The sequence below is a fragment of the Vidua chalybeata genome, chromosome Z (genome assembly GCF_026979565.1).
Source record: "Vidua chalybeata isolate OUT-0048 chromosome Z, bVidCha1 merged haplotype, whole genome shotgun sequence".
NCBI classification, from domain to species: Eukaryota; Metazoa; Chordata; class Aves; order Passeriformes; family Viduidae; genus Vidua; species Vidua chalybeata.
Window position 1 is genome coordinate 25,301,516 of NC_071570.1, and position 22,424 is coordinate 25,323,939.

The window sequence follows — 22,424 nt, forward strand, 5'->3', positions numbered from 1 at the left end:
TGTCTTAAGACCTTGACAGCTGCCTGACTGCAGCATTACCACTCTCTGGACAAATAATTGGAGAAATATGGGGATGCATAGAGGAAACTGTCTTACAGGGAAGGGACAGTTTACAGGGAAAGGAGTAATTTTAATGTAGATCCTAGCACACCAAATGGAGAATGTTTTCCATCCTATTTTAAAAGTTCAAGTGGCATGTAAGTTTGGAAAGAAAAAAAGAATCCTGTGTTCTCCAGCTCTACTGTGCACTTGCTCAACAATCATGAAGTCATGTCCTAGACCAGAGGAAAAGAGATGGCTGTGGGATGACACACAACACCCAACTTGGAAAATTCTGATTCCAGACAAGATTTAAGAACCATTCTGTGGGATTGAGGAAGTGTTCCAGCACGATCCCATTGCAAATAGCAGTTGCAGAGTTCTTGAATGAATGAAAGGAGCAAGGTGACACTACATCTGTATAAACTATTAGCTGGACAGCTTTTATAATATAGCGTTGCTTTTTAAAGGATGTTGGAAAGCCTGAAAGATTCAGCAGTGACAAGGATGATTCATGGTATGGAAAAACCTGACTTGTAAAGAGCAGTAACAGTTCATTCCATTAAGTTTAACAAATGTAAGGTTAAAGGTGACTTAGACCTTGGCTATAATTACCAGTGCAAGGACATAATTCAGCACTTTAAAATTTAGTTGTCATCATACAAAACCACTGCATTGCAAGACTGATCTCTTTACTCAAGAGGTGCAGAGAATCCTGACCAGACTTAGTGTTGTGGGAAAGGCTGTTATTGAGTGTATTTGTCAGAAAATTTGTTGGCACCCTGATTAACAGGGGTGACTTAATAATGCTGCCTTTGGAAGCTTCACAGCTTTTGGTTTTTTTTAAGGAAACCAGCATTAATATTCCTCAAAGTCTGTGTGCTTAAAAAATGAGAAAGACATCTGCAATTGCATTCACCATCAGTTCTAAAGGTGCCAACTTTGGTGAATAGCCCTTTCCAAGAAAGAGCTGTTGTCACACAGTGTGATGTGAATGCACAGTAGACTAAAGGCACTTTTACTGTCTTTGAAGAAGCAGTCTAAAAGGTAAATTTTCTAGTTCTAGAGCTATTTTTAATCTTACAAATCTCAGGATAAGCTTGCTTCCTGAGAGCTACTGGTAGCAGGAAATAGCATAATGTGTTCTACTGCCTGAGCAGTAATCAATGTCCTGTGTGTAGTACCCTGCCATGCTAATCAAAACAGGCAGAGTAGTTGGAGATTTTTCCTCCTTAAGGAATTACACAAAGACATTCTACCAGAACCCTCCAACAGCAATTACTTTAGTCTGAAACTGTTAGGAAACAGAAAATTTCAAAATTCGATAATCTGTCTGTTTAATACATGAGATATGAGTTCAGCAGAACAATTCATTGTGATATGAAGAAGTATCCTAGGTACCTGTGAGTACAGGATAAGATTCCTCACTCTGTCAAGTTTAGCATTACAGGAGATGCTTTCTCATTCCTGCAATGATGTGCTATTCAGGGTATTTGGGCATTATTCTCTATAAACCTTAAAATCCACAACAAAAAATGTCCAGAATTAAGGGGAAAGTATAGGGTAATTTTACTACTTCAACCAGCTGGAAAGCTTTGGCTGTCTTGAAATAAGGTTTCTTCCACAGCCAGCAGTTCTCCCAGGCTTCTCAGTGCTCACCATCCTGTTGCTACTTACCCTCCTCCTCACCTAGTTGTTGCCCCAGAAAAATATCAGAAAGTGGATTTTAATATTTTTTTAAGCCATGAACTGCAAAATGAGCTGCAGCAGAGGTCCAGGCATGACTATAAATGTAATGCATCAGAGCACGGAAAAGCATTCCTAGCAGTGGCCATGTGGAATTTTCCTGCAGAAAATTGAGCAGGAAGTGGAGAGCAAGGGTCTCTTCACTGCTGTTGACTAAACATATGCTGTCCATATGTTGGATGCATCAGCTAGCTGGGGCCAAGGAAAAGCTGCAATAGCGAGCTTGCTTTTTCTGCTATCCAGAATGAGCACAGTATCATGGGTGCTAAATTAAAGAAGAAACACAAGAAGACAGGCAGTCATGCTGGGGTGAATCCATTTCGGAAGTGATAGTGGTAATTCAAGAAATCTTTAGTGATGGCTTCAGGCTTCACTTCCCAGACCTTTGTTCTTTCAAGCAAAGTTTATTCTTTCACATGATGGACTCTGTTAACCATACACACACAAAGTTCTTGTATAACTAACCTGAACCTTCGACTTTAAATGCTCTGCCAAGTCATTTACAAGCCCTCTTTCTCTTGAAGAAGAAGATACATTATACTCAGTAATGGAGCAAAACAACAACAATGTAGAAGATTTCTCCTTGAATGTCTTTTCTGTCACTCCTTGTCAGCCAAACAGGTCGGATGCCCTGGTGTCAGATGGGGATAAAGCTGGCACCACTCTACTCTTTTCAGGTGTGTTTTTGGGACTGGTGGGGATCACTTTCACCGTGATGGGATGGATAAAATATGATGGCATTACTCACCTGGAGTGGACTCAGTTACTAGGGCCTATTCTGCTGTCTGTTGGGGTGACTTTTGTTCTGATTGCTGTTTGTAAATTTAACATGCTTACATGCAAGCCCTGTAAAGAAAGAGAGGAAAATACATCGGAACTTGACCAGGCTGCAAGCGGACAGTCTTTTGTCTTCACCGGCATTAACCAGCCTATAACTTTCCATGGTGCCACAGTGGTACAGTACATCCCTCCACCATACCCATCCCAGGAAGGCGCTGCTGTGAGTCCCGGCTACCTTCACCCAGTGCTCAGCTGCTGCGGTGCTGCTCCTCCAAGCACCTCGCCGCTGCTCACCTCAGGTTCTCCTCACTTCTGCCCTGCCTACACCCTGGATAACCTGGCTTTTACAGGAGATGAAAACTACACTGCTTATCCTGCAGAGAATTCCAGGAATCAGAGGTACGTCTTCTGAAATGCCTTAGTGTGTTTGGACACAGGCTTCTGAATATTTTAAGTACTATGTGTTGTTTCATAAGAAACTATGGCTAGTCGTATATCCTTCTCAGACATTTTTTTGCCTTTGTTAGGAATTTTTCTTGAGTGAGGAAACATACTTTTCCTGGGAAGTGTTCAGTCAAGTAAACCTCTTGTTACTTTTTAAAATATACATGCTCCTGTTTGTGGAGGTTTTCTTACATTTATCTTGCCACCCTTTATGTGTATGCTACCAAGATGATTTTTTGTCTTTATTTTTTAATATACCTTTTATATAACTTCTATATAGTCTCAGTATTCTTAGCATGCATGCTTGTAATTCCTTAAGTCTGATAACTTAGCATAGTCCTACTATTCTGTTAGGCCAGGAGACCAAACATCCTAAAGGCCTCGTGGTAGGAGGCCAGAAAACCCTACATTGTCTTGGGAAACCAAGGTCCTCTCTAGAACGTATCCTATAGACTAGAGATTCAGCCCATCCAGAGGGGAATTCTATGGATGGGGGAATATCATGCCATTCATCCAGGCCTCCCATTGGGGCACCCCTGTTAGATAAGCTAATCTGTGAGGTCTATAAATTGGGGTGCATTGCGGTGCATTCCACCATAAGGATCCTTATTAAATGCTGAGGTAAAACCCTTTTTATCCCTTAACTATGTCTGGCTCTCAGGTTTTTAAGACTAAGAAAAGGCATCATGTACAGCCAGAGACTTCCACTCAAACACAATCACAACACATGAGTCAGCACACAAACAGCATTTCTGCAACAATGCAAGAACCAGTCTGGTACCAGATGCTCTCCCTCCTGAATATACCTGGTCACAACATGCTGCTCTCTTACTGTAACAACCTTCCAGCTCTTTCTCTTTTCCTAGTTTTGAGGCATAAACAGTATCACTCATGTTGCACAGCAGTATGGAGCTGCTCAGATTGTACACAAAATAATTTTATATAGTTCTTTCCTCCAAGGAAAAATATTCTAATTATAGGAATTACTCATAATTATATCCTTTCTACAACACAAGTCACTATTAGTTCATTTATTAAGGTCTTTTTGAAAAACTGCTGACCCATTGTCCTCAGCAATATGGGTGACAGGCATAGGCAGGGTGAAGACAAAAGTCACCTCCTGAGACTTCTAAACTTCATGAAAAAACACAGCAAACAGCTGAATCTCAATAAAACTTCATCTCATAGCATTTTCTCAAGAAGCCGGGGAGTAATTTTCCCAGCTAAGGCTGGGAAAATGAAACACTGAAGTTATGTGAATGCTCTGTGTTTGGTAAATTCTTTTTGTATCGGCTCCTCTTCTTCTTTTCAGGTCAGAAGACAGTTCTGATGAACCAGAAGGACTGCTGGAAGACTATGCCAGTAATAACTTGTCACCTCCACGTTATGAGGAAATATACCCTTTTTCTTCATAAAATCATCTTGGACAACAGATAACAATCCTAAGAGATGCTGGCAAGAATCCCAAAAAGATCTTTTCTTTAAACACTTGTGTGATAAGACAGTGTGAGCAAGATCTTGATATTCATACACAGTATTTCTGAAGATATTTAGCTGTCCCCTTCCTTTTTCTCTGTTAAAATTCATTAGCCCTTTGCAATGCAGCTTAATAGCAGAGCTATTAATTATTCAGTGGTTAAACTATTAATACCAAAGCTGTTAAACTCAAGGATCTAAATCCATATTAGAATTCCCAACAAGAAGCTTGATTATCAGACTTGCTGAAACCAGGGTGAACTGTGAATACACAAGGTGTTTGTGGAAGATCATGATTGCTCCTGGACATTCAGCATCTTTAGAAAATACTTGATTTTTTTTGTGAGGTGTTTTCATTCTTGATTGCTTGGGAAACTTTAGAAGTGCTCAAGTGTCTGATCCATGAAAGTGCATCTTATGTCTTAATTTTGTCAGATTCTTTAGAAGAGCTTACCCATTAATAAGTCCAGTCTACAGATTAGACTTTCTCAGCTTGCTTTACCTGCACAACCAGTCCTGTTGCACAACTTATTCCTGTAGGCATTTTTTGGAGCATCCTGCTTGAATCACAGCATCTCAGAACAGAGAAAACAAATAGTAATTTCTGACAACTTTTACATAGATCTCTAATACCCTGCATGCATCAAATTCTGTTCCCTTCTCTGCCTGATGGGAAGCAAAGCATGGTCTCCCACCAAGAGTCCTAATAACTATGAAGTTAATGTCACTAAAGAAAATGGCATCTTTGTGAAGCCTCAAGACAGAGATGTGCTATCCTGCCACCATTAAGGACTTCGACAATCACAGCTGCTGCTGTGGGAGGGCTGTGGTGAAACACCTCTGAGATCCCTTCTTACTTGAATGTGGGTCTTAAGCACACAGCCCAAGCTGCAGGTTGCCCCCAGTATCTAAGCAACTGTGGGCTGTAGTAAACTTTCTTGCTCAAGTTCAGCTTGGTTCCATGCATGGAATCCATAGCAATTTGATATAAGCTCATTTGATTAGAGAATGGTGTTGCTGAATAGCAAGACTGTGGGTTTGATCCCCATATGGGCCATTCACTTAAGATTTGGACTTGATGATCCTTATAGGTCCCTTCCAATTAACAATATTTTGTGATTCTATGAAATATATTTACAGCTGTATTTAACAAAAGATAAAGTGTATTAGCTCTGAAATTTTGTAATCCAGAATGAAGTTCCAAAGAGGCTTTGCTCAGGTGCTTTTTAAACCCCAGAGTAATGACAGTGCTTCGAGTCCCTACATTTTTATTTTGTTTTTCCACATATATTTCAGGTCTGCTTTTGAATGTGCCTAGAAGTGCAACAAGCCAGTATTTCCTTATGATGATCCCATTAGGTTTGCTCATCTCCCTCAAGGCAAAAGCTGATCTCAGTTCTCACCTGCTGGAGTGGGCACCACACAAAACACCCTGGAGGGCAATGGTCACTGTCCGAATGGTGCTGTTGGTGTGCCTGTTGGTCAGTCTCCTGGCCTGGCACAGCACAGCTAAAACCATGCATCCATTATGGAATGCATTAATTTTCTCTTACTTGTCGATGCAGCTGTCTTAGCTCTTGCCAGATTTCATTCACCTGTGATTGATCGCATTCCTGGGAGCTGAAGAAGCTTGGCATTTGAGCACAGACAGTTGCACACCAACCTGATGTACCTGACAGCTCAGAGTTTCTGTGCAACTCCTCTAGCAATCAGGAGACATGCCTCTGGATGGAGATGTGCATTCAGAACATTGTCCAGCTGCATGGACCTGCAGGTGCACACCTCACTGTCCTGTACACTTAGAGGTTGCCAAGAAATAAAGCATTGGGGGGGGGGGGGGGGACACAAAACAACCACTGTGCTCCACAGTGATGGACAAAACATTGACAGAGGTCATATTTGGGATGCAGCATTTAAACAGACTCAAAGCTGGATTAGCAACTGCAGCAGCAGCTACTGAACAGTGACTGCAAACTTTGTGTGAGGTTTTTCTCATTAGAGAAATATGGAACACTGTTTTTCAGCAGTAATGGCCTGGTGTTAGCAAGTAGTTGGAGAAGGGGAGGCACTTGTATTTGGAGAAGAGGAGGCACGTGTAGTTGGAGAAGGGCAGGTATGCTGTGTTCAGCATGATCTCTGTGAGACTGAGTGAGAGAACACAGGATCTAAAAATAAATGCAAATTTCTCTTATGGAAGTGTCTTGGTCCTTTTCTGGAATTTACAGAGGTGAATTCATCCTCCCTCTACAGTAGGAAACTGGATGCTCCCAAATCCCCAGTTAGTTCCACATGTACAGAGCCCTGAACTTAGCACATAGTTGTGCTGAATCCAGCAAGCGCTGCAGTAGCACAGAGGCCAGGCTTGATGGATCCAATTTCTGCCCAGTCACCCTCCCCCACCACAAAAAAATAAATTCCTTCAGTCAGACACCACAGATTTTTTTTCCTGCTCCTCTTCCCTCCTCCATCCTGCCTCCCACCACCACCAGCATAAAAACAATACTGACAGAGTAAATGGAAGAAAACTCAGAAGGGTGTACTGTGGACTCCACATTGATTTTAAAGTTTACTTCTAGCTGCACTATATTCATTGTAAAGAATTGGAAGATTCCTGGGTTTCTCTTTAAAAAGAAGATTGAATATTAAGTTTAAATAGCTATATTGAAATTACCTTGACCCATCAGATGAATTCTGGCTGAATTCTGTGGGAGTCTTTTGAGAAACCCCAGGGTGGTGACAGTTCCTTACTGTACTGAGTGCTGATCATCGGTTTTAAGAACAGAGATGTGTTCTGTAAAGGCTTTTTCTTCCTTCCTTCCACCTTCTACTTTCATCCTTTTTTTCTGTTTTAAGTCTTTTAACTTCAGGGTTTGGGGGGGGTTGCTCTGTGTTTGTGTGTTTTCTTTGTTTGGATTTTGGAGATTTTGGTTGTATGTTTGTTTTTATTGTGATATATAACCATCAGATGAACTCACTTCTTAGCATTAAGAATTCTTTCTGCCCTGTGATGAGTGAAAGAACAAACCCTTTTGGCATTCAACCAAGGTGAACTGTCACAGCCCTTCTAGATTATACTGATGTAACTTCACAAAGCACCTGGAAGACTGTATTTGAGATTTTTCTCAATTTTTAATTTAAGATGGTGCTCTTCAAGCAAAATTGCATTCTCCCACATTGCAGACCTGCAGAATATTGGGGATTTAATAGTTTAAGGTGCCTTGCAGTCTAGACAGAATGTTGTATGTATTTTCAGCTATGTAACCCTCCGTGGGTTCTTGGGATTTTTCCTAATATAACTATATTTAGAAGATTTTGATCATAAACTAATTAACATATGAAATCAGTAGAGACATGTCTATTGATATGAAACTGAACATGATCTATTAATTTCAATAAAAACTCTGCACAGAGCTTCTCTAAGATCAAGGAGCTGTTTCCAGACATTGATGCCACATGGTGCAGTGTGCCAATTTCTTCTCAGATTAAATCCAAAGTCTGCTTTTTCACACCGGTGCTGCCGTATCTGCGGTCAGTACGGGAGTCCACCAGGAAGGGTTTGGTGCGCTGTGCTTTAGCAGCACTTTACCCCAGCATCCGAATTTCACCAGCTGCTGCCATTCCTGACGCCGGTGCTCCGCGCGAGGGATGCTGCCCAGCGCAGACCACGCACGGGCGAGGGCGCTGAAATCCTTCAAAGAGCTATTTTTAACTGAATCGGGATTTAGGAAATCTGGGTCTTGGGAAAAAAAATAAACCTGTAAGTAGGGCTCGTTCCTCTCCAGAGAGCCCTAGTGACGCACACGGCAGGCCCTCAGCATGGCGGCCCTTCCCCGCGGGTAGGGTGCTGCAGCCTCCATCCCACATGGAGCCCGAGCCCCCGCTCCCTCGGGGCCGTGTCCCAGCTGGACCGCGGCCGAGGGGCTCCCCCCAGGCCGGAGCGGTGTTTGCCCGGCTGTCCCGCCGCGCCAGCAGCGCCAGAGGGCGCCGGGGCCGCCCGGGCGCGGCCGCGGCCGCGGAGATGCTGTGCCGGCTCGGCGGCTCCGCAGGCGCCGCGGTCCCCTCCTCTGCTCACCCGCCCAAGTTAAAACTGTGCGGATTTAAGGAGATTTGTTCCCACACTGACCCGACGGGTGTCAGAGGGGCAGAGCTGGCAGTTTGTAAGCGGTCCCTCGTTGTGAGACAGACGGCATTTCAACTCGGGGAGCCGAAGCTTAGAATACTCAAGATGCCGTTGAAAAGTATCCTGTGCTATCTCACAAACGAGAGTTGGCTTATTCAAGAACAAAATACTCGTGGTGAAAGACCCAGTGAAATCGCCGAAGAACAGGGTACCCATCCCCGCTCTCACACCCCTGTGTGAGACGCAGGGATGGAGACATCTGGAAGGACTGCGGCTTGGGGCTAGACGCTGCACAGTGCACTCACATGCACCCCCGTCTCCTTCTCCTCTCTGCTGTGACCTAATGGGACAGGCTTCTGTCTTCATGAAGGAGCGGGGGGGAGTCCAAAGGTCATTTGCAAAGAACTAGGGCATGCTGTTTGTATACAGCACATACGATAACCTCTGCCTGCTTCTAGTATCATTACTGGCTCCACTTTAGCTGTCAGGGTGAATAGACGTCAACAGGACATACTGAACGTCGCTGTTGCTGCCCCATCCCCAGTGTGAATCCGTGTGTCTGTCACAAACAGACAACAGAGCCAGGTGGGATCCCATGGGCTGTGCCTGCATTAGCTGAGCAGCACTGCTCAGCGGGAGAGGGTCTGAAAGGGAAACAGCAGGTGCAGAGAACCCGGTAACCACATGCACTGCATGTTGAAGAGGTTTATATCAGACTTACTCCTGTGGACTTGATGCTGATTAGCAGTTGAAATACACATTGTTCTCCTATGGTGTATTTTTCTGGTACTGATTCATCCAACAGAAATTATTCATCTCACACCTGTCATGTGATGTGATGTGATGTGATGTGATATATGATGAAAAGCTTCACAGAGCAGATGAGGAGTGTAGGAAGTCTCTTAAATAGCATCTGATTTAGAGGCACTTGTTGCCCTGCAGACTGGGATGACTTGCAGCAACTGCAGGAGTTGCATGTTGTAGAGCAGAGAGGCTTCTCTCAGCTTCCTGAAAGCAGAGAGCTCGTGGAAGAACCTTTCCCAGTACTGACAGAGGTTACTTTGAGAGATCTTACAGTGTACTCCTGACACCTCCAAAGGTACATATAGTCTAATTTTGAGATGTATCAGGCTTGTGCCTTCCTGAACAATAATTGCAAAATTATGAAGAAATTTTCCCATGGGGAACAGGAAAAACTACTCCCTAGCTCTTGTAGTCTTGTACCTCATTCCTTATGTGATAACAGCACAGGGTCAAGGGTAAATCAGTAGTGACATGATTGTATCTGTGTCGTGTGTGGCATCTTTAATGAGCAATTGATTATATCTACACACGCTATTTAGCAAACACCATGGGATATGTTCTAGCAGAGTAGCTGCTGTACTTCTCTTATAAAATTCTAGAATGAGATTAATGCTCTCCTGTTTGGGTTATATCATGTCAGATTTTTTTAAATTTGTTTATTTTTGCAGATGAATCATCACTGTATATGTAAGATGCTGTGCTTGCTTCTTAGGGAACAGGGCATGCTATTTAACAGCCCTGGGTAGATGACCCAATAATCTCATGTTTTGCATAGCTGCAGCGTCCTCTTTACTTACAGTTCAGTGAGTTTGCTCAAGAGCTTAGCTCTAAGGTAAAGCTTCATGCTCTGTCAAATGAAGACATACCTAAAGAAATACAGAACAATAATGCAGTCCAAGGTCACGACTTTCAAAACAAACTGACAAACAATCAAACCCAAAACAAAGAGGTGTGCATTTTAAATTTCTCGCCATGAAACTGGCTGTAGCTTCCATGTTAATGGGCACTGCTTGGGGTACCCTTTTTATTTCTCTGCTGCTCTGCAACGCAAACCTAGCCAGAAACAGTCAACACTGGTGTTCAAGGCAGCATTGACTTGTCACATTGCCTTTTGTCCCTAGGTACCTGCCACATATCTCTGTGGTCAGCTGATAGAGCTTTGCCTCACACAGAGGCCTGGCAAAAGCTGGCAGTTAGAAAAGGCTGTGATTTGCACCTCTTTGCTATTTTTGTTTGTCACCATTTGTTTTTCACCATTTAACATGCCACCTTCTGGATTTATGTAGAGCAGGACCACAGTTGCCACAGTACACACATCATGAAAACTGTTTCATTATCTTTTTCAAAAACCACATGCATTAGATAACCATTTGGCCTCACTCTGCTTAAACCCTATCAAGGGAGAGAAGAAAATAAACTAAGACTTCAGCAAACATTAATCTCTTCTGAACTCTAGAGGTGCTGTAGAATTCTTTTTTTTGCCACAAAACAGCAGTTCCCTGCAAAATCTTTCATGAAAATGTAAGGAAAGAGAAAAATTATTGGAAATATACATGTATAATCCATCAATATGTGATCTTACTTATTTTGATATAATATTAAGAGAAGACAAATATTATTTTTCCTGTATCAGTTCAAATAAGGCATTATTCTTATTCTATTCCCCTTTCCCAGATTTTGCTCTCAAACTAGAGGTACTTGAGTGTTTTGCAATGTGCCAACACTGCACTATTGTATATCTTTCTGTGTTGTTTTGGTCTTTTGCTGACTGACAGGTGCTTTGTCCTTTTGTCCTCCACACTGACTGGACAGGGACTGATCAGGACACCTGCAGACAACTGGCACTATATTGTCAAAAGAGCAAACAGAGATATACATGAACCCAGCACACACATGCAAAGACTAGAATGACTTGTTTAAAATCAACTTTTGTAGGGCTGTGTCAGTGGGAACTGGACTAATGTGCCAGTTGATGAGAGAGTGCAGCACTGGGAGCATCAAAGTGGAAAAGATTTGTACGACTCCTGCTGTGGTAGGCAACTGCACAAGCCCTTTCATAAATTGTTCAAGCTCCATTTTAGAGTTAGTTCATATTTGGCCCTGCTTTTAATGGAAGGTGTGAGAAAGTCAAAAAGAGAAAGAAAGACTCAACATGACAGAGAAGAGAAAGGCAGGTAATGGTTAGGAAAAAAAAAACAAACTCCTTTTACATATTATGATACCTGTTTTAATGCCTTTGCCTTCTCAGTCCATGCTCTGTATGTTGCTCTTGACAGTTAATCAAAATCAAGCAACAAATGTGTTAATCTTTTATGTTTACTCAGCCATAGAGACCAAGGTTGTGACCCACCACCTTGGGTAGCATTACTGAGATAGTTTTTTTACATTACATGTTCAAGTATTTTATGTTACCTTCCTGTTATTTTCACAAAAAACAGCCTCTCCTCCATCTGTTTAGGAAAAAAAAAATCCAAATGAGCTGCAAAACTATGTCCCTGCTTCCCAACAAGTAGTGAAACTTTAATGTGAACAAACATGCCATCATAATCAAAGCCATGTTTGTGATCTAACTGGATAATAATTCACTTGTAATATCATCAGCTCAGAATGAACATCAGCATAAGTATTGTTGGTGCAGGTGTAACTTAATGAATTCAGGCTCATTTTATCTGCCACTTAGTTGCTTATATTGGTGTTGGGAGCATTAGGTCCCCCAATTTTTCATAATGAGCAACACCATTAAACTGTCACAGAACAATATAAATCAGAGATTTTCCTTAGACCCCATAAAACAACTAACAAAAATGTTATGGTTGCCAGATTCACCGTGTGCTTTTATACATCCAGCAAACAGAACTGATTAAAACCTTTCTCTCTGGCTACTATTTTGCTCTTTTTTCAATAGTGTATGAAAATCTATGTGAAAATATAAGTAGGCTAGCCTGAAGAACTCACTGTTAGAGGCATAGAAGTGATAGCAGGTTCCTGAACATAGCACAGGATCTCTGCTTGTATTTTTGTCTGCTGCACTGGACACATATTTTAGTCAAGTTAAATACACAAACAATGAGGTCAGAAGAAAGTGTATGATTGCAGAGTCCTGTCATGAGCCCATTTAGAACATATTGGGTTGTATGATTGTATGTAATTGATAATCACATGCAGACGTGCCTAAAATGCTCACCTCTTGATTTAACCTATTGACACAGGCCTGTATTAAGTCACTGAAGACTGAAAAGCAAGAGCGGAAATATTAGGGAAAAGTATCCATTGGTGTTTTTCAGAAGGTGATGTTATTGTTCATTTTTTGTTATCAGAGGATAAATTATTTTCATTGTTCATTTAATTGGTGTCACAATACATTTTATAATAATATGTGTAAAAATATTTAATAACTTGTACCTTGCAGCTGAATTTCCCATCTTTCACTTACTAAAGAACCACCTAATCCTAATTGAACACGTTTCAATGACAGAATATTACGTTACCCAGCTCTCTTTCCTCTCACTATCGTGAGAGTAAACTTTGCCTGACCTGTCACTGAAAACTGAGAAAAATCTACCTTTTTCAAAAGCAACAAATTACACACTGCTTTTCATGCTTCATACATGAATATGTTTTTTCAGCCCTCTGTAGAAACTTCTAAGATGCACATGATCAGCAAAATGGGAATAAATTCAGCCATGGTTCCATAAGTGCAACCAATTGAAATAATGTAATTTTCCCACAGTGACATTACACCAGGCTGATGCAATCTGAAAAATAATTACCTTCATATCAGGTATTTGTTGTCATTTGCCAGCCAGCTATACGACCTGAAGAATAGGATGAATGCTTCAAGACAGTTTTCATCAAATAGCTGCCAGAAAATGCCCAAAACAGAAATCTTCACTGCTTTTATAAACACTTTTAAATTAACATATGCATAAACTGCATATTTGAATTTTCACCAATACAACTGTTTCCCCCAGGAAATAACAGTTAAAATCTGAAGTGAATGTTCCTTTAGAAAGTGTTCTTTGTTTATAGAAATAGTCTTAGCAGTTAATAGTTGGCAAGGCTTCAAACTTAGAATTACATTACACTGGTAATTTTAACTTTGTCATCTTAAATAGATCCAGTTTGGATGTATGAATACAAGCAATGTAGGACAGCCCTCAAAGAATTGCCTTTAAGCAGGCTTCATTCTATCCCATGAAGCTTTGTAATTCCTTCTGTTATTATTAATATCTGTTAAGTGCTGACAGCATGCTTGGCACTGAATGAAACGCAGGAGCAGACATGGTTCTTGTTAAGGGTGGCCCTCGGGAGGTCATTTACTGTGTGTAACAACAACAACAACTTATTGGAGCAGTAACCCACTAACACAGCTGCAGCCCGGGTATCAGGAGGTGTCGCTGTTTAGACGAAATAGTGTTGTGTACATACATACAGATATGACTCCTTTTACACGTTAATTTCTTCACAGCTAACAAGGTTAGCAGCTGAGCAGGAAAGATATTCGGAGGCAGCCAAAGGAAAGCTATGGCCCAGAATGCCTTTTTGCAGGGTTTCCTGCCTGCAGCCAGGGGGTGTGCAAACCATAGGGACAGGCCAAGCAGTTAGGAGCATGACAGGCTCTGGATGCACTGGGATGGAAAGACAATCCTCTGCTGCTAGATCTTACAGATCAGACACAGGATGAAAAGAAACGATAGAAAAGGACCAGCAAGAATTTCAGGCAGAGGGATCTTGAAGATGCCTTGTGTAGATGGCTTTCTTTTGAGCCAGGAACTGTTGAAAAAAAATGTTGAGGGAATGGTGAGGAAGATGGCTTCAGACCCTGACTCCTAACAGAGAGCTCCTGAATCCCTGAATCCTCCTAGGGGAAAATGAAGCACCAGAGCAGAAAACAATTTCTGCTCTTCTGCTGCAGGTAAATCTGGCATGCCTTGCAGACACCATCTGTCTACAGTCACAGAAACAATGCCCAGCTCCTGACCTTCAAGGTCCTATTAGATGTCATTGTTCAGTTTTAGCTAAGCCAAGATGAGAGCTCTACTGCATCATCACATGTGGAGGGTAGAAGAGAACTCACCAACTTCACACTCCAAGATGTATGTGAGCCAGGAGTTTTGCAAGTGACCTGGTCAGATGCCTATGCCGTGCCCAGAGCAGAGGAGAAGGTGACTTACTCCTCCCCAAAGATGACTGACTGCCCAGCAATGTCACTGCTGAGTCTCCCCACTCCATAAGAGTAGTGGCCACATCCACCAGTGTGTCTGACCTGACACATAAATGCCACAAAGGCAGGGTTGTCTGTCCTCTGCCGTCCTCTCCTTTGGATCTGCACTAATAGTTTATACCAGTGTCCAGGTAGAACTCTTGATGTTTGCAGCTAGACTCATGTCTGTGTCTTCTTCCCCAGGGTTCTGCTCTGCTACTCCAGCCATGACCACAAACAACCTTGCATCAAGTAAGGCTGGCTGGAGGTTTATGAACCATAAGCAGGTGGATAAAGCTCCACATAAATAGATGCTGCACCATGCAGAAGGTAAGTTACCACTAGGTGTACAGATGCTGGTCAATGATAATGGCAGGAGAAAGTAGGTCCAAACACGTCAAATAGTTCTCTCAAAACTGTTTATCTTAGTTTCATTTTAATTGCCTGGCTGTCTTGTTTCCTGCTACACAAAACCTTCCTACCTCCTGCAACATCACCCACCCTCGAACACATACTAACAAGTCTCCTCCCCTTTTTGCTGTCTGCCTCCTGACGCGAATTTTAGATGCATCTGCTTTTTTAGTATCCTTGCTACAAGCAGAAAAACTGTCAGAAAATGTTCAATAACACTCTAAAAATACATAGTTTTAAGGTCTTACAGCTGGGTACTCCAAAAATATTAATTTAAAAGCCATTAGTCACTTGTGACCATTTGAGCTATATAACATATTAATTAAATGGATATTTTTAACTTCCTAAGGAATAATCTTGCTTTTCAATACCCTCATATGCAGTGTTCTCAATGTTGTTAAAATCTACTTTTCTGTAAACCCACCATTCTGTTGTATTAACACTTGAGTTTGCAAAGGCTATTCCCTGCCCAGTGTTTATACTCATTTGACTGTGATATACTTTTAAAAAGAGCATTGGAGGGGGAGTGTCTGCAGGAACTGCATAGTGACTGTGCAGGTTTCCATATCAATCCCCTGCTGAGAACGTGCTCTCAAACCTTACAAAAGGAAAGTGGCTACAGGGTGATTTGCAGACAGGCACCATGAGGTAGGCATTTTCCAATGCATGAGAGTGATCTGAGATCATAGTATCCTGTCCAGGTTGCTCATCTCTGTGACTGCATTATAAGAGGGAGAAGTTCCAGCAAGGCTAGAGCTAATTGCCTCAGGTATTGAAATCATGTAGAGGGGGCAGCATGGAGGGATGAACAAACTATTCAAAAAGCTAAGTAAATATTCAAACAGTTCACCCATGGTGCTACAGCTGAACTATGAAGAGTGTCACAGAAATTTTTGGCTGTGCTGCATCATGTTGCAGTGGTTATTAAACACATCTCCCCTGGCCTTTTGCACCAATATGGTGCAAATACAATCTTAGTCTACAAAAAGATACAAGATAGAAAATGCTGGTCAATCCAAAGTGTCTCATTTTCCAGAAGATTATTATTGCAACAGAAGAAATAATATATCTGTCACAAGATAGTGAATAACAGCACTTCACAGAAGGGACTGTTCTCTATATTAAAATTAGTACTTACATGTCCCTGTTTTTTTCTTTATTTTCAAATAACAATCTGAACTAAAAGACTTGTGCATGTAGAAGATGTCTTCCTCCCCCTCTCTGTTTACTACTAATTACTGTGTGTCACATACTACTAGCCATTTCCCATCTCCCAACTCAACCACACATCCACTTCACACATCACCTTTTGCTGCTCCCTGTTTCCTCTGAACTCCAGCATAGAGCATGCTTGGTTCAACTGTTTTTTAAACATTAACTCCTCTACCATCACACAGAAGAGAGCAACTTTGAGTATCTACCATAATAGTAGTCTCTTTATTTTTCTGCTATGCTAGTAAATCAACCAGCATTTCACTTTTCCAATGCCATTGCATATAAGATAGTCATAAAGGCATTTTCAAGCAAGCTTTGAGAAGAATTAAACATAGAGTTGCAAAGCATCCTAATTAAGGCACAAAATAGGCCTGGCCATCTTTATAGTACTTAATATGTCAACTTCCTATCTCTTAAACCCAATAAAGTGCAAACCACCACTATATTGGAGCATTATATCTGCTATAACTTATGTCAACTTGAATCACACACCCCCCTCTTTCTTAAACAATGTTTGGCAGAGAACCGAGTGTGGAAACTAGACTGTTTTACATTAGCCAGAAGTACATTTAAATAATTCTTACCAAATGATTTACTGTGGATTACAAATTCTTATACGGCATTTTAAGTTAATGATTAGGCAAAGTAATATATCACTAAAATGACTGGGTGCATATGTATTCAGCTTCTATGATTCTAAATTTCTCTTTGGTTTGGAAGACTTCCTTGAACTTATTTACCCCAGCTGAAGGGGAGAAAAAAGGAGAAAAGAGTAGAAGACCCTAACATTTCTGCCTGTCTTTTTAAACTATTGACTAAGAGGAGTTTTGTCCCTACAGAAAGATTAGGTCATGAGGAAGCACTGGTAAGTTGATTAGTGCTCTTCAGAGAGATATTGGCAGGTGTCAGTATTGCACAACATTTCCTTGCCCTATTGTGTCCCAGTGAAAGGAGGAAAAGCTGGACAGAGAATGAATAAGACTTTATATCAAACAACAAAAACAACAAACAAACAAAATTGTACTCATTCTCCATGTACAGGCATTTCTGTGGAGCTATAAAAATTGTAGGGATCCTACAATTGATGGCCATGGAATAAAAGGGATTTGCTGACTCTGTCTAGCAAGTGGACTTTGAAACACAAGTGAAAGAAAGGTAGAACACACTAATAAAACATGGGCTGTTACACCAGATGCTCACAGGTGACTGGAATTCTTAAAAAGAAACAGTGACATACAATAAATTATTTGTTTAATTTATTGCTGGGGGGCAGGATCCTGCCAGTGCTGAAAGATAACAAGCAACTTTGCATTTACAACATATATGAAATAAGGAAGACAATTCTGTCAGCTGCAGAGGTAATAAAAATAAAGGAAACCATTCACCAGTGCAAAGTTACTTGTGTGTTACTGTGTGCAAATCAAGACTTGTGGCCATCACCCTCTCGTCTGTTGCATGCAAGCAGCTGCCCTGTTGGTTTTGCTGGTGCTGTGTGTGGCTGCAGTGATTCATTCATTCATATAAGCCTTGTTCTTGGCATAGCAAAACCAGGCCAAATATGCATTGCATGCTCATTTTGGCATCCATCATATCTTTCATCTGCAGTTTCAGATTGCTGGCAAATAACAAACAGAATTATTGCAATATTTACTGAATTTATTAATGCCCTTAGGTCTTAAAAGTACACAGGGAATAAAAAAAAAATGAGTGCCAGACATGAAGGAGTGATCTGATATTCATTATCGACTTCTGCTTGGATTTCCCTAGCCACTCTTCAAGTTTCCAACACATTCTATAATAGATCAGGCTCCATACACTTCTCAGAGAAGTCCACCTACTACACACCCCAAGGGCAATTTCTGCCATCATGATTCTTCACTAAGAATTTTAAAAGAACGGTACCTCTCTCTCCTTGCACCAAATGTAAAGATGTTGGGTCTTCTTCCTCAGCCAATGCCAACATTCAAGAGGTGACACAAGAATCTGGGACAAGACTTCAAGTCATCAGATAAGGTCAATGCTACGTGTTGGCCCTAGGACAAAACTGCAAACACTGTCAATCATAAATCATAGGCACAAAGTTTTTTGGTGGAGAAGTAGATCGAAATGTATGATGTTCAGGACAAGTGTCCAGGAAGAGGATTCAAGAGCAATCTAATCCTGAAGTGAACAATGTGCAGGGATATATACAGCAATGTGCAGCCTACTTGGGGTAAATAAAAATCAGAGATTCTCACCCAATAAAATCTTGAGACTGCATCAAAATAAAGAATGGAAGCTGACAGAAACAAGGGAAACACCAGTCTGTCTGGACTGAAATCCAAAATTCAACCTAAATTGTCCAGGTTTCCTTTACAGTGTATGTACACCTAATACGAGGAATAAGAAGAGGGCCTAAGCAGTTACAAGATGAAACCACTGAAGGGGCTCACAAAGAATGCTAAGGGGAGCACCTGTCCAGCCTTTTGCTGTTTAAGCACCTGATGGGTATATTTGTAGGAAACTGTCTTCACCTGCAGAGACAATATGGCCTAATACCTCCTATGGATCATATTGTACATACACAGAGTATGAAGTTACCTCAGGTGAAGAAAATTATCATTAGCTATATAGTTTAAAAAAAAAAATCTAAAGAAATGGATTACAGCATTTTCTCTGGAAGTAGGAAGGATGGCTTCATTTCCTTAGCACAGTGACTGTTGGCTCTAACCTGTGTCTGCCTTATCCATAAAAGCACCAACCATCCTTATTCTAGCTATGTGGAGTGAAGAATGTAGGTTAACACAGTGAGTAAGCACTGCTCAACCCTCATGAATAGCATCACTTGGAAGGCATAGGAGTTCTGGGCCTTTGAGTCCTCTTCTAAGATATCAAAACTAAAATAATTACATTAGACATACTAGCAGAACAGAACGGAAGCAGGTACCGGAAGCATAACTGAATGCCTGAAAATAAAGGATCCAGAGCTGTACTCCCCTTGCACTGGCAGTGCAGATCATTAAGAAGCGCAATGGCTTAGATATTCTTATGACAAATGGGAAACATAGATTTAATTTTAAAATGTTCAGCCTCTGAGACTAAGGACATTGAACTCAGGCGTCTCACTTCTGTCACACTGTTACATATATAATGAGCTCCATCACTCAGTCCTGTATTTCAAGCTGGCATCTGGCAACATACTTAATCCAAAATAAATAGGTCCAAAATCAGATTTTCCTGGTGTCTCCTAGATGAGCTTAGAATTCCCCTGTCCTCATAGGTCACATAGGAAAGTGCTAGTTAGGGATAAAACTAACAAGAATTTATATTAATATTTCAGTGTGAAACTGAAGTCTCAGGATTGCATTCATCAGCCCTTTGGGAGGGAAAGAAGAAAGAGAAAGACTGGATAGTAACCTTAATCAAAATTATACAGTGGCACCCTTAAAGATGGCAAGTCCTCCCACACATCCAATGAAGTCTGGTATTGACCTGGACTCTTGGGTTTCCGTATTTTCAACAAAATTATGTAAGAGTGATGGTCTTAGGGCTTAGAGTAAAACAATTTATAGTAGGCATGTAAATTTCTACGGATGTTACACAGCAGTCCAGTCAGAATTTTGGGAGACCCAGTGGGCATGGTTCTTTCTCAGCCCTTTCTAAATAGTATTGTATACTACCCCAAAAGATTGCATAAATTGTCCAATGTTACACAACAGGACAGTGATGGTAAGACAATTCTAAGCATTAGTATGTGTTGCTTCTTCTTTCAAAAAGGTGAAGTCTAGGACATAAGAGTCTTGTATCTACTATTTCTGAGCTAAAAGAAAAGCAATCCTTGCTAAACAGTCTCCTTATAAAGACCCAAGATACAATCATCATAGAACTTATTTTTTTTCTTCCAGCTAAGACAGCAGGATTGAGCCTTAAAGTATCTTTGTTAGATTAGTTAATAGATTATTGTCCAAAATAAACATATTTCAGTAAGTGCAAGACTGTTTTTTCCTCCTCTTTCTGTCTTTTGTTCAACTTCAGCTCAGCTATTTATGATTCATTTCATGAGCCACTAGGTTTTCTCTAAAGGCACTAAAAAGGGCCAGAGCTATCAAACAGTTTTAGTGACTAGTGCCAACAAGAAACTGTTTTCCTTCATGCTATAAAGCAGGCATTGTCAATAGACTACAACCGGCAATAAACTATTAAAAAAGGAATTTATGATGGCTACTTATTATCCTCCTGAAATAATGTTGTTACAAGGCTGCCCTTTCCAGTCCTCCACAAGGATCACATGGCAAGTGCCTAACAAAGGGAAAGGCCCAGATCTGCAGGGACTGTCTACAAAGAGCCCAGGAATTGCCCCATGTTATGCAGGCAAACACACCACACCAGCGTTTCAAAGCAGCAGAGAAATTGTCCCACACTGGATTTGGGCTTGTTACAAATGAGCATTTGATTTAAGGTGGGGCCTTAATTAACTTATATCTAGAACATGTTGCATTGTTTTAAGAGCTAAATATCAAACTATGGAGGAATGTCTATTGTTGTTTAGCAAGGAATTGGGAAACCACAAGGATAAAATAAGAAATGGCAAAATCTCAAATGCAATCAGATCTGCCTCTTATTTTAGATTTCTAAAAACTCCCTAATTCTAGCTCTTTTCCCTTCCTCTCCAGCTCTATAACAGACTTTCTTATTTGCTGAAATGTCTGTCTCTGTTAAGTTGACATTTGACTATGACACTGGTCTGTAATTGCTGCAAATTGTGGAATACCACTTGCATTAATTGAGTTACCTTATCTTACTCCAGTTAATGAAATGTTGCCTTCAATAAATATTTTAGAAATAAGGAAATGATAGAATTCAAACTTCAGTGTCATTTAGATTGACTTCTCCTGGTCTAGACCTTCATACAGTGTGCCCCTTGAATCCTCAGTATGTCAGACTGGAGACATACAGGCTGTGGCCAAGGCTGAAGGCACAGCCCTGAAAGGAAAGGAAAGTCTTCTAATAGCAAGTGGGTCTCAGGAATGACAGAGAGGGTCCTAAAGGTGTGTAGAAAGAAGAAAGGTGTGCTTTGAAGAGCTTAAGAGAAAAGAAACATTTTCATCTAGGTTGAGCTGAGAAATAGAATAAAAACTGAGGTGTGGCAAAATGGGATGGAAGGACACCATTACTGAGATTTGTATTAAAAAAACAAACAAAAAACCAAACAAAAAACATACAAAAACAACAAAAAAAAAAAAAAAACCAAAAGCAAAAACAAAACAAACAAAACAAAACAAAAAACAAAAACACCCCAACCAACTACTAGAATACATTTGCAGAATTAAGATTTCTCAATGTCCCAATCACTTGCAGTAGAGTTATCAGGAGGGGGTATTCTCCTCTTGCCCATGTTGCTGCAAAAGAGTAGTTGCCTTATATTATGTTTCTGAACAGTGCATCTGGAGGAGAGATGATGTTATTTAATAGCAGATTTTATTCTGAGAACATAACACTTATTCTCAGCAAGGGACTATTTTTAAATCCAGTTTTGTAAACTTTATGAACCCCAAACAAAGAATGTACACAGCAGAAAATCATGAAATACCATATATAGAAACCTCAGATGAATAATAACCATTTTAATAAGAGAAGTTTTTACAAATAGTATCTGTGTGGTAAAAACACAGGTGAGCAAGAGTTTTGCAATGTTTTCCTTTATTATTTCCCACTGAAAGAGACAGTCCTGCCTGTGATTGTCTCTCACTGACTTCTTGACTTTACTCAGTTATAATCACATCTCTACAGTGAGTCCATGAGAAGCCATAAATCCTGCAAAACCACTGAAGTTGCTCACTTCAATCTCCAGATGCCTGTTTATATAGAAGAAGAAGAAGAAGAAGAAGAAGAAGAAGAAGAAGAAGAAGAAGAAAGAAGAAGAAAGAAGAAGAAGAAGAAGAAGAAGAAGAAGAAGAAGAAGAAAGAAGAAGAAGAAGAAGAAGAAGAAGAAGAAGAAGAAGAAGAAGAAGAAGAAGAAGAAGAAGAAGAAGAAGAAGAAGAAGAAGAAGAAGAAGAAGAAGAAGAGAAGAAGAAGAAGAAGAAGAAGAAGAAGAAGAAGAAGAAGAAGAAGAAGAAGAAGAAGAAGAAGAAGAAGAAGAGAAGAAGAAGAAGAAGAAGAAGAAGAAGAAGAAGAAGAAGAAGAAGAAGAAGAAGAAGAAGAAGAAT

At 40.7% G+C, this 22,424-nt stretch overlaps 1 protein-coding gene across 1 annotated transcript; it reads left to right on the forward strand.

The window, feature by feature from the left end:
- The first annotated feature begins 2,211 nt into the window (after positions 1–2,211).
- TMEM174 (transmembrane protein 174) lies at positions 2,212–4,458 on the forward strand. Its single transcript, XM_053932029.1, has 2 exons — positions 2,212–2,964; positions 4,322–4,458. The coding sequence occupies exons 1-2, from the start codon at positions 2,333–2,335 to the stop codon at positions 4,422–4,424; spliced, it is 735 nt and encodes a 244-aa protein (XP_053788004.1). The 5' UTR covers positions 2,212–2,332; the 3' UTR covers positions 4,425–4,458.
- Positions 4,459–22,424: the final 17,966 nt, after the last annotated feature.

What these genes read in the sequence shown, in the direction of transcription:
- TMEM174 (XM_053932029.1), top strand. Translation starts at nt 2,333, where the DNA reads ATGGAGCAAAACAACAACAATGTAGAAGATTTCTCCTTGAATGTCTTT. An exon ending in GAGAATTCCAGGAATCAGAG is followed by an intron (nt 2,965 to 4,321) that starts GTACGTCTTCTG and finishes TCTTCTTTTCAG; the next exon opens with GTCAGAAGACAGTTCTGATG.